This window comes from Oreochromis niloticus, linkage group LG23 (genome assembly GCF_001858045.2).
Source record: "Oreochromis niloticus isolate F11D_XX linkage group LG23, O_niloticus_UMD_NMBU, whole genome shotgun sequence".
Classification (NCBI taxonomy): Eukaryota; Metazoa; Chordata; class Actinopteri; order Cichliformes; family Cichlidae; genus Oreochromis; species Oreochromis niloticus.
Window position 1 is genome coordinate 38,669,452 of NC_031986.2, and position 12,900 is coordinate 38,682,351.

The window sequence follows — 12,900 nt, forward strand, 5'->3', positions numbered from 1 at the left end:
AAAGGGAAGCTGTCCCTGCAGTAAGAGGGGGTAAAAATGGCTCATTTTAGACCGCGAATCATTGTGATGCTCGCCGCAAGATAAATAAGTAAATAAATAATAATTAGCATAAGATGTGCACTTTAATGTTCAGTTTTATTAGACTTCTAATTCATCAAATTAAAACATATACTGCTATTACATATGTAATATTATATATTTTATTGATAGATTTCTTCCCCCAACGTAATATAGCTGGATAGTGATTTCCTAGAAACTCATAGGAATGAGTAGGCATAAAAGCCTGGGGAGGGTTTGAAAGTCAGTGAAAAAAGAAAACAGCTTTAAATATGAGGATTCCTTTTAAAACTTACATTCATTGTCTACTAGAGGTTTAGAATCCTTTCAGATGCAGCATATCCACATTTGGTGATATCTACAGCATTTTGATATGACCGAATCTGTTTCCCTTCCCTTGAGATACTGTGCTAGACCTTTACCACAACCACCTTATTCCTTCTTCATGGATCTTCACTGACTTGGACTATGCCATTTGCCTTGAGACGGTTTTGAGTTATTATCCATTAGCACTATAAAGCTGTCTGATCGGTTTTTGCATAATTTTGCTGAATCTGAGGAGAGAGTATAGCCCCGTGCTACTTTTGTCAGCAGTCACATCAATAAACTAATGATCCACTTAATGTGGCAGCTATACACACCCATGCCACAGCATTGCCCCCACCATGTTTGACAGATGATGCAGTATCCTTTGTCATGTGGTGTTCCTTACCTTCGCCACATTTTGCTCTGTAACCAGTGGTTTACAGCGTTTTATAAACCCTCTGTATTTGCATTTTTGAAAGTTTCTCTTAATTGTAGATTGAGGATAAGCCTCTCTCTTTGAGGGTGTTCCTGATTTGGTTAGATATTGTGAAGGGTTTTTCTTGGTGTTGCTGAGCTGGACAGCGTATTCATTCTTTTTAAGAATGCGCCAGATTGTTGATGTGGTCGCTCCTGATACTCATTTTATCATAAAAGAACAAAGCAACAGGTGTCATATGGCCATTAATTGCTTTTTAAGTCAACTGTCAAATTACTTTTAAAACTGAGGATGGGGTTCTATGAATGAAGCATGTGTATATACCCAAATCTGTATACTGCTATCACTACTTCTCTTTATTAAAATGTTTCCTGCCTAGGGACAACAGACGTAAAATAGCAGTTATGCTAAAATCTGTTTAAATCTCATAGTTCTTTACCAACATCCATCAAATGAGAAAATGAAACGACACCAATGAAAGACAAAGAAACAAAAACATTTTATTTAGAAAGAATTCACAGTTTCTAATGGCACTACAGTTTTTTGTAGTAACTCACTCCTGCTCAAAAATACTGTGCAGCTCTTCAGAGTACTCACAGAGACAAAGAGAGGGCGAGAGAGAGAGAGAGAAGGTAGCACTTGACATAAAGGGTAGAAAAACAAAAAGGCATAAGGAGTCATACAAAGTGCACACTGAGCGTTTAGAATTTCTCTCAAAGTGCTTTCTTGTTGTTTGCCGTGTTATGTGTTTAAATCGATTTAAAGTAGTCTTTTTCATAACACAGACACACACACACACGAGACAAGAAAAAAATAATCTCACATGCGTACAGGTTTACACACAAACATATTACACATTCAAACAGGGATTTAAAAAAAAAACAAAACAAAACAAAAAAAACCCTCTGGATTTGCTCCGCTCCTGGAACATAAGTAATCACATTAATAGTGTTCTGAATTGGATTAATCTTTACTGCGTTCCCTTTTATTCAGCAACAATTAATTTCTTCCTCAAAAACCACTGCTGTCATTCGATGTGGGGCAAACACGTGACATCAAAGAGCAATGACAAGCGAATAAAAGACGTAAAAGGAGTGTACGGCCAGAGTAAGAATGCACAAGAAAAAAAAAGCTAGACAGAAAAGCAGGCAAGCAGAATGAACAAGCATTTGAAGCTAATAGGAACATGGTAGAATGGTTTATCAAAGCAGGCATATTTAAAGTTTTCTTCACAGTCACAGACAGAAGTCGTGCACAAGGGGTCAGAGGTGACATTTCTGGATAAAGATATGTAAGGAAAGAAGAGCAGTAGAAGCTGGTCAGAACAGGTAATGACACTCTTATGGGATGGTAGCATTAGAAGAAAATTCTGTCTGTCAAGATGTCCAACGCCAACCATGCAGAACCTTTATGAAATTGCATAAATAGAGAGGGGGATAAAAAAAAAAAACCCTATTAAATTTATTCTTTAAAAGCAAACAAAAACAAATATGCTCCTGTCAAATCTGCAACTTCCTGCAGTGTTTTTGCTGAATTGTTATATTGAATATACATTAACAAAACAGCCAGGGTAACATAAAATCAGTTAGCCAATCCAGCAGAGATGCTGAAACGCAAAGAAGACAGCACAGTACTACAGTCATCATTATAGCCTCTTTTCTTCCTAAATAAAGCATCTCCAACTTTCCAGCAGCTCTGAACACACACAGAAGCAGCAGCGTGTTCCTAACATACATGTAACCTCTAACTGTTATTCTGTTGGATATAAAATGCGATTGCTGTCCGATATTTCAGGCTGAGCTGAGTACAATTAGAAGTTGTTATAAGGTAAGATAAAACGAAAGAAAGCAAATGTGTTTGAGCCATCCACCATGACTGTATGTGTCAGTACCACTGAGTAATAATTCTATGTAACAAACTTGCATTGAGCCACTGTGACGCTGCAAGACTGGGAGACTGGCAAACCAGCAACTAGGTTAGAAAATTCTCTGTTCATTTAAATAAATAAATAGATAAATAAAGCTGATCTGTCAGACCCATCTGCAAGGTCCACGAGAGGGTGTGCGTGTGTGTAAACATTCAGCTCCGTTATCCAAGGTTACCCTACAGTAAACTGTGCCCTTAACAGGAAACACTTAGCCCCATACTGGCTCTGACAGCAACTCAAACAAGCCGAACCAGCAATGCTAAGAGAAACATGGCTCAGTTACAAATGAAAGAACTGTAAAAGTAATGAAACAATTATATTACAGCTTCTTGCCTCTGAGCTGTTTTATCAGTTACAAAATCTAATGTGACAGCGTTTTTGGGCCCAGCCCAAACTAACTGAGCAGGGTCTACAGGAGCTGGACTGCTGCTACTGTATTTGTTTTATGAAGTTAAATGAGACACTTAAAAAAAGAAAAGAAAAGGGCTAAGACATTCATGTAGACTTTTCTTCATTCAGCTCTCGTGGTTGGTTTGGAACAAACTGACAGAGACAGAAGGCGAGAACGAGACTGTTTTACCCACTGGTCCCAAACAAACACCTGCAGTCATTTCGAGACTAAGGCAGGATGGACAAGGTTAAATGATGGCAAAGAAAGACAGGAGGAAATAAGGATAAGAGAAGTCATTTGTCATGCTCCACAGTCCTCTTTATAATGACATATTTCATCCCAAAGAGCAGCCTAATACTTTTCAAGGAACACAGAGTTGAGACCAGCACCTCTCCTCACTGTGCTCAGAGTGGGGAAATGAATTCACTGGTGCTCCACTTTCATGGGTCAAATGTGCTTATCCAGTAGAAAAATGAAAATAAAATAAAATCTCTCAAACACACATCAATAGTTTTGACTCTTCTTGGTGTTTCACTTCCTATCACAGTGTCTTTTTGTGCACATCAACAACTGTTTAAATTTCATGTTTTTAAGAGTTAGAAGGTCTAGAACAGATATAAAGGCACATAACCGTAAACGGGTCTTTGACAGGAGTGAATAAGAACTGAATGACGTCGAGCTACTGCTGCCATAGCCAATTCAGTTCCACGGTGCGCCTGGGTGCTCATGGGAAATGTGGTTCTTTGGGATGTGGTAAGACCTCTTCTGTCTGTCATGTCTGCTACCGTGTAGTGTGTGCACAGGTGTGAGCAGATAATCGTGTAAAGGTGACGCGTGAGGATTCAGACATGTCCGGTGACGGCTGTCACCCCGATGGTCCCGACACTCATCTCCTTGTTTCCCTTCATAAGCTGCTGCAGGCTGGGCAGAGAACCAACGCTCCCCGCTGGCATGTGCGGGAACTGCAGCTCGGTCTGTCGAGACTTCCGCCGCTTCGTTGAGCGCTTCTCCTGACGGGACTTAGCAACCGGCTGGCTGAGGGGAAAGAAAGCCCGTGGCCGTTGCACACGCCATCAGCGGGGAAGACGGGAGAGGGAGGGGGGAGCCGGCTAGCGTACGACTCCTCAGAATGGGTGGACGAGCTGCAGCTGCTAGTCTCTGAGGGGAACTCCTTGGAGGCACGACGGGGCAATAATGGGCCCTCCTGGGGTGTTGAAGGGGAGGAGGCAAGGGAGGAGGAGGGGGAGGAGGAGGAGGAGGAAGAGGAAGGGGGCGTGTTGAGGATGGTGGCGCAGGGAGACACGGGTGAAAGCCGTTACACTTGGGATCCCTGTTAGTGAGGAGAGCAGAAGGATCGAATGCCTTCAGAGTCTCAACTTTGTCCAAAGACTTTGTCTTGCAGCGTTTTTTCTGCAAGGTAAACATAAGAGATGGAGAAATTATTTAAGAAAGTTCAGCAGCAAACTAAACATCTAATAATGTTAAGTCACAAACAATAGCCGGAGGAAGGTGGGAAAGTTCAAAAGGGAATGATGGAATTTAAAAATGAGGGGGAAAAACAAAAACACATTACTCAATCTGCTTCTCTAAAAATATTAAAAACTTGAGGCGAATAAAGCTGGCAGTGTACAAACAAATACACACACACACTGCAAGCCAAAAAGTTGCTAAGGGGCATTTCGCTAATTCTTTTCACTGCTCAGCTGATACCTCATCTCATTTACTCCACAAAATAAGGAATTCCCTTTTCTAAAACAGACGTATTAGAAAGACTCATTGAGACTACAAAAACACACAGTACTTGTATACGATGGCCATCACAGCCAACAGACACTGTACCTTTTTCTCTGGAGAAAACCTTAGAGGTTCTACAATGTACAAGTCATCTGGACCTACTGGGGAGGGGAGAAAGGGGCTAGGTTAATGATGGAATGGGATACAGGAATACATACATGTAATAAGCATGAAGCGACCTTGCAAGTAGTTTTACAGATGAAAAGGCATAAATCCATATTGTAGTAATAGCTTGTTGTCAAAACAAGATTTAGCACAATAATTGAGGCTGAAATCATAGAAAAGCAGGTGTTGTTTTTATTAAGGAATACTACTTGCAAATGTCTACCATGAGCCAGCAAAGCATTGTGCTCTATTATTACACTCCTTATGCCTGCATGTGGCAAGCTGGCAATGACAGCCTCCCACCCTCAAGGGCAAACTCTCTCTCACACATACGCATGCACGTCATTAGGGGGTAATGAACAGCAGAGGGAGTTTAAGGTTTCAAGAGCTGATACTTTCATTGCTTGCACCAGCCTTTCCCTGTGGGCGCGTGTTGCTTTAGGCGGTGGCAACAAGAGGGATATCAGTCACTAAACCTGGCAACATTTCTTAAAAGCAACAGCAGAGGTACAAAGAGTGAGCGATGGAGAGAATGAAGCAAGGCTAAGTAGTGTTTGGATGGGGAGAGTTATGTGGCAATAGACGCAGTGATCAAAAGCAGTTAGCCTGAAAGTGCCTAAAGGCAAGATTAGATGAGGTTTGCAGCGTGACTGTAGTTTCAGATCTCAATGCTGCTTATGTTTCAGTTGGAAAATCAAAGGGAGGAAAGATATGGGTAAAACAAAAGTGTGTTGGAGGAGAGATTTTTGAAAAGTGAATGGGCACGTAGGAAGAAGACCTCTTACCTTCTGTAGAGGACAGGTGAAACGACTTGGAGCGAACAAGCGGGCAGGTCACCCTGCGCTTCAGGCTCATGTCATCGTAAGAGGAGAAGCATCTGATAAGGGGGGGAAAATGACTGACATTTACAAGATGCCACATTCATTCCTTGATTGTCAATCTTTCTACAGTTAGTAGCAGGGCGGGAATGACAGCAACTGACAGACAACAGCTTCAGTATTCAGTCTAATAGGAAAACACTGAACAACACTTAACAAATGTCATAGCAAAGCTTCAGAAATACAATATCCTATTCATGCATGTGGGTGACAAACCTCTTGGGGCTGGGGTAGTGGTTGCTCTTGGGAAGAGCAGTAGAGTTGGTGCTGGGGCTGGGGGCCGAGCTGCGGCAGCACTGCAGACACAGCAGGATCCCCAGAAATAGACACAGAACCAGAGAGACCACCAGGTAGCTCTGACGGTCCGATACCTGCAGAGGACGAGTTCAGCAGTCAACAGTGAAACAATGCACAACACATCACAAACATTCAACAGCTACGTCGACTTATGATACAGTGAGTGGTCCTTTCCCCAGTTGTGATGTTTTGTACCATGTCCTCCATGACCTTACTCCAAAAGCACTTTTAGTTTGGCCTAAACACTGTATGCAAAAGGCCCAGTGTATTTAAAAAAAACAAAAACAAAGAAAGAAAGAAAAACCAGGACAAACTACCCACAAGTTGTTATTCTAGAAAGGATACACAAACTTCATCCTCTATCCTTTTTACTGTAACTGCATTTAATCCATGTGGGCTCAGAAAATGTGCTTTTGGTGAAAAGTCAAAGCCAAACATGTTGAAATATTCAGGTCAGAAAAATGCTTTCCCCTCAAGTCAAACTCTACACGTGTTTTGGAAGAAGCCAAAGACTTTAAATAAACAAAAAACAACGAGACAAAAAAAAAGTTAAAGCAGTACATGATGGCCATGAATATTAAGGTTTTACACACACTATACTTCTGTGAGAGAAACCACAAAAAATCTCAATTTTTTAATTGTCTGTTTATCTACTTATAAACAAACTTTTAAGTAAAATGAATGTTATGTTCCATAATACTTAATTTCGCTTATAGTTACTCCTGATAATATCCTTATATTACCTACTATCTGGCATACTCCATTTCAGATGGATTTCAAGTACCCGACTACTAAAATCATTACTCCGAACATAAAAATCAAACTTGGACTATATCTGGAACAGCAAGAGATCTGACAACAGCTGGTGTTTAAACTACATTATGTTAACGATCCAGAAGCATCATGTTCTATTTTCAATAGGAAAAATAAATCCTTCTCTGAACACAAGCAACAAGGTTTTAAGCCCAAAACAAAAAGACAATTCTGTTAAAAACTAAGCAATAGAGAGTCTACTCAGCAATCAACAATAGCAACATACCTCTCTCTGCAGCTCGCTGACTGTAGCTGTGAGATTGAGCATCAGTTTAGTGACGTTTTCCAACTGGCTCTGCAGGACTTGGATGGACTCTGTCTGCTTCTGGTCCTGAAAATATACAAAAAAAAAGAAAAAAAGAAAAGGAAATGAGTCAGCACAACTGCTCAGCTGTCAGTAGCTGGAGTAAATAAGACTCTTGACTGCAAACATATTTTACTGTGATTAAAGATGATTAATGCAATGAGACCTGTTCCTCAGCAATACGAGAGGTGTTTTGCAGCTTGATGATGGTCTTATTGAACGCTTTCTGCATCTCTTCCATCTGTTTACGATATCTGGAAATCACAGATACATATAAATAACTTCTAATAATCTCTCCCAGATTCCAAATATCTGAAACAAATTAGGACAGTAAAATCTGTACTGAAACTTTGCTTGTTGTTGCAGTTTAGATTTGAAAAGTTCAACATGTCCAGTGGTTTCACCTCTGGCTTAGTTCCTCCAAGTATCTGCTGGACAGACTCATGTTCATCTCCAGAGCTTTGATCCTGTTGTTCAGCCTCATGAACACACTCTCTTTCTGGCTGGATCCGTGGACTGCGCCTCCGTTAACTAACACGCTGTTCCCATTCACTGCTCCACCATTATAATCTCCACCGTTCTGCAGCTCTGCATAGAAGTCTGTAGCCGTCCGCTGGGCGTTGCCATTCCCACTAGCGCTCAGCAGTTCCTCTTCTACGGTCTCTTCCACCCGATGAGGCTCTCCTGTCTGAGGAAGTGAATCAGCCTGCTCCCCGTGGGTCTGGGAAGCCTGAACATTTTGTCTCTGCGAGTCCCCAGTGTCTACGCCTGACTTAACTGAGTCTGTGTGAATGTCATTTGAAGGCAAAGCTGCTGGCAGCTCAGTGGGAGGGGAGATAAAATCCTCAGGTCTTGAAGCAGTGGGAAGAGGCTGAACGGGCTGATCTTTGACAGGAGGAACCACGACAACAGGAGAAGCCGTCTCAGAAGATGGAGATAACGGGGGAGTGCTGGCAGAAAGCGTGGGGGTGACGCTGCTGGCGTGCTGCGTCTTTGGGATAGAGACAGCTTGGAGGGGTGGAGTGGGGACAGGATCTAGGGTTGTGTCTTTAACTAAAGGTAACGAGTTCTCCTCAGGGGTTGGGGTAGGCTGCGTTAGGGAGCTGTGGCTGTCTGAGAAACTCTGAGGGGGGATGGTGGAGGTTCTACTGGGCTCTAGGAGGATGTTGAGCTCGGGAGTGTATGAATCAGGCGTGTCAGTGCTGAGAGGTGTGTCAGTGGTGTATGCCTCACTGAGAGCTTTGCACTCATTTTGCCCCTTCTCATGCACCTCGAGTTCTGGAGCTTTTTCTGTGAGAGGGAGGGCTTCTTGGGTAGGTGTGGGGGCAGGAATAGGAATCAGTGGAGGTGTGTGTGTGAGGACAGGTGTGCTCACAGTAGGGCGAGTCTGTGTTTGAGTACTAAGCTGCCTCTTCTTAAGGCTGCGCAGTCGCTCCTTGGCCAGCCTGGCAGAGCACCAGCGATGGAGCAGCTCAGGCAGGGTGACCATGCAAGACAAAGAGAGGGAGGAGAAGGAGGAGAAAGGACAGTAAGCCTGGCTCTCCCACTGGTTCCTGTCTGCCTCCTTCCTCATCTCCTCCTCGCTCTTTTCCCCTTCTTCTTCCTCTCCCTCCTCCTCCAATAGAGTAACAGTTGACAGTCTGGGCTCCTCGTCCTCTTCCTCCTCCTCTACTAGAGTGACAATCTGTCCATCCTTATGTGGATCAGATGATGAGTGGGAAGATGTGGAGGAGTCACTAGAGACAGAGACTTCTTCTGTTGTAGGTTGTTCTGGCTTTGAAGGTTGCAGTCTGAAGGAAAGAAAAAACACAAACGTGTTTCTGTGGGATTTGGAGTTGAAAAGCTCATCATCTGGACCTGAATTCAATTTAAAGTAATAAAGGTTTAACTCTGATGGCTCTTACACTGTGTGTAGGGCCTCAGTTGGTTTAGCTGACTCTGTGCTCTCCTTTCCACCCCCCTCTATGGTTGCGTTACCTGGGGGTTGGAGAAACACACAACAATTAACAAACAGAGCACAGCAATAACACTTGGCTGCTGTTTTTAAGATTGCGCAGAACCCTCTAACTTGGCAGTGGCTCGCTTCTTTCCACCCTCCTGTAGGAGGGACAGTGTAGGTGCACAGTCCCTTCAGGCTGGAATGCCCATGTTTAGGCAAAGGGAGAAATGCTGTGAACCAGTCTGTTCCAGTTTGAACTGATTTTGGGAGAGACACAATCTCTCTCACTCAGTGGGTGTAAATGGGAATAAGAAATGTCACTATAAAGAGCAAGCAGTAAAAAGACACTAGAGTTGTGCTAATAATTGAAAGGATGAATTTGTGTTTTTTTTAATGTATTTTTTTTAATCAGCTGTCATAATCAACAGGTTTAAAAAAAAAAAAAAAAAAAAAAAAAAAATTTTTATAAAAGCATTGATTGATATACCTTTATTAATCCCACAAGGGGAAATTTCATAAAGAAAAATAAGAGTCAAATCTGTTCATAGATTTTTTTCCCCCCTCTCTTTAATTCAACTCCACTAGAGAAGAGTTGTCTAAGGAGTCATTTTGATAGCGCTCTGTGTGGTAGACAGAACTAGAAGAAAGCTCAGCGTCATAGGCCCAACTCTATCTTAATTTAGCTGAGCTCCTTGCCAAGAAGAACTGAAACAAAGATAGCCAAAGTTCTGCTGAAATACTGCTAGGGACCTCCTGCCAAGAGCCAAGTAAACATCTGGCTCTCTTAGCACATATACACATGAACATTCAGTCTATGCATATGTTTGCACTTTAGCCAAGGAAATAAAGTGACCCAGTTTTTGAAGCAGTTAATCTAAACAAGATGTGGAAAGACAGGCTGGCTGGAGAAAGAGAGGAAAAAGGCAGTCACACAGTAAGAGCAGAGTACAGGAGTGAAAACACCGCATTAAAGTTTGTTTTATAAGTGTTAGATACATTTGAAATTATTTCTTTTAAAGGGATTTCGTAAGATAATGCTATACCGTTTATAGAAGAGGTACAACTATAATTTGCTCTGATTTCATTTCACATTAAGGAAGTTTTCATTTAAACCTCAGGAAGGTGTGAAACCTATTATGTAATATGGACGTTTCTTAACCGGAATTTCCAATTAGCTTTTCACACATGCAAGCACGCACTTACACAAAACAAAACCATGTTGGATGGATGATTCATGCTCAACAATCTCAATAAAAGTCTTTTATAGTGCTGACCCGGAAATCCCTGCTCCATAACACTTCATACAGATAGATCAGTCATACTACTTGGAGCTAAGGTGTGGCAGCAACATGCAACAGAATTGAAGTCATGATCTTTTCTAACAAGAGAAAATGTGAAGAGGCAGAGGCATCAATGTCAGACTGCTGATTAAATCTGACCAGCAGAGGTGGAGCAAGTATCTCTTAAAATCAAGTTATGCAAGTAGTTTGCAAAACACAAGTACTAGAGCAGTTTTACATGTACTTTACACACATAAAAAGTAGGCCCGTAACTCAGCATGTATAAAGTTCTGTAGTTGTGTAATTTACTTTAACTTTTAAAAAGACAGTAACAGATCACCTAAATGTGATGTCTATAAAACAGGAAACTTGAGTTTATCAGCTCTTTATTGGCAGTTGAATGGGAAGGCAAACAAATTTTAGCTTATGTTACACTTGTGCATGGATGTGTTTATCCTTTGCCTTACACTTATGCTTAGAGCAGTGCAAATATAAGTTAGTTCAGTGCCCATCAGTATGAATGGATTTATTTTGAGGTTATTTTTTTAAGAAAATTAAAATGAAGCAATATAAATAAGTCTAAGATACTCTGACGAATGTAAGATGGCTGAAAATGTTGACTTGTGCATGGCGTACTGTTCAAGTGTTGCATGTGAAAATGTGATGGTTGAAAAAACAGAAAAATAAACTTTTAAAAAAGTCTAAAAGTTGGCGTCTGAGAAATCAGTACCTCCAGTTTCTGCTCCACTCTCCAGCTCTGGCTTTCCTCCCAGCACATTAGCAGCAATGTTGTTTACCATGTTTAGGATGGCATCTAAAAAAATAAAGAAGAACATGCACGCAATGCATTTATTTTCCATGACATGAGATTTCTGACTGACAGCAGCTTCAGGCCAAACACATATCAAAGCCAAACCACATATTGTGCCATATGTTTTTGCTTTTTTTCTTTACCATTCTCTCTGATGACTGTATTCTCCTTCTATATTATGTCCCCTGGATTTACTGTCATGAGTTTTATTTTAAGCCTTTCCTCCAGGGTCCATCCACTCTGAAGCCCTTTTATGGTTTATGGTTAGAGCTCTGAGACTTGTGTGCACGGTACATTTTCAGGGGTGCACCGTTCCCCTCCTTCGCTAGCTCAGGAGACAGAAGGGCACCAGCAGTATATTTGTGCATGTGTGTGTGGTTTCCGGAAAAAAAAATAAAGCCAAGCAGCAAAATTTATGCAACCCAAAAAGCCCACAGTGTATACGCAGGATACCAAGTGGGTTTAAATACTTCAACTTGAACGACATGTGAACGAGTTCATACCCAACAGGCCATAAAGTTGGCTGCTGTACCAACAACTGTATAGGGGTCTGAGATAATTGAAAAAACTGTGGCTTTAATACTGTTTTATCCAGTAATAGTGCACAAACATTTACACAAATCATAGAATAGTTCTTCTTTAACATAACAGATTACTGTAGCTGCAGTCTGATGACATGTAACAAAACATTTTTCATGACAGTTGACAAATTTTATTATTCCTATTTTAAATTCGGCCGGTAGGGCTGTCCACTTTTGTGCTGAAGCCATCAGACCAACATGTTACAGGACTATGATCCAGAGCACAGCAGCAAATATTAAAAAAAAAGAACAAATCAAGGTGCTACAATGGCGCCAAGTCCAGACCTCAAGTTATTGCCACTAAAAGTGGTTCAACAAGCTAGTGAACCAGCTAAACTGCATAGATTTCTGTGAAAATCTATTTTTCACGACTGCATTTATAAGAATGTGTGTGTGTGTACATACTGGTTGCTGAACCAAGCAGGTTTTTAGAGGCCTTGTCTTCTGTTGGTTGGTAGCCAGGAGGATAGTCTGAAGAGAAACATGTGGTAGCAGTTAAATTAAAATCACATTAATTGGAATACAAAGGCAAGAAATTGAAGTAATATATTTGGTAACTACTTTGAAGAATAATGTATTTTGGCTTTTTTGAGCCCGGTGTAACCTATAGATTTGTGGCACATGCACTGGTTTGCACAATGATGAATGTACAGTATTAATTCTTTTCATATAAACACATCCATTCCCTGTCTTTTACATACAAATTGTGCATTTGAAATCAACGTCAACATCTTACCATAGTCCTCATCCAAATACTCAAGTCTCTCTGACGGGTACTGAGAATCTGCTATCTCCTCATACTCCTCCACCATGCTGGTACCAAACACCCTACACAACACAAAACCAATGCGTTACACAAACAGACCTACAGAAAAGGTCAAGAGTTGAAATTACCACACAGCAGAGGCAGTGGAATTTTTTGATGCAGCTCTAAGAAAGCAATGCCACTGGAGAACATTTTGAGATAAAAGATAAAAACTC

At 41.3% G+C, this 12,900-nt stretch overlaps 1 protein-coding gene across 5 annotated transcripts in view; it reads right to left on the reverse strand.

Annotated features, from left to right (window-relative positions):
• Positions 1-1,274: 1,274 nt before the first annotated feature.
• suco (SUN domain containing ossification factor) overlaps positions 1,275-12,900 on the reverse strand; it is a 43,965-nt gene continuing 32,339 nt past the window's right edge. For 3 of the 5 annotated variants that reach the window (XM_019351486.2, XM_019351483.2, XM_019351487.2), the window contains 11 exons: positions 12,656-12,747; positions 12,325-12,390; positions 11,258-11,341; positions 9,213-9,285; positions 7,713-9,098; positions 7,475-7,562; positions 7,231-7,335; positions 6,111-6,265; positions 5,802-5,893; positions 4,957-5,012; positions 1,275-4,527 (listed from right to left, as the gene is read on the reverse strand). In XM_019351486.2, the coding sequence (XP_019207031.1) occupies positions 4,138-4,527; positions 4,957-5,012; positions 5,802-5,893; positions 6,111-6,265; positions 7,231-7,335; positions 7,475-7,562; positions 7,713-9,098; positions 9,213-9,285; positions 11,258-11,341; positions 12,325-12,390; positions 12,656-12,747 (2,587 nt within the window). In that variant the 3' untranslated portion in view covers positions 1,275-4,137. The remainder of the gene's footprint in view (positions 4,528-4,956; positions 5,013-5,801; positions 5,894-6,110; positions 6,266-7,230; positions 7,336-7,474; positions 7,563-7,712; positions 9,099-9,212; positions 9,286-11,257; positions 11,342-12,324; positions 12,391-12,655; positions 12,748-12,900) is intronic. The other 2 variants (XM_019351484.2, XM_025903164.1) reach the window with 2 other exon arrangements.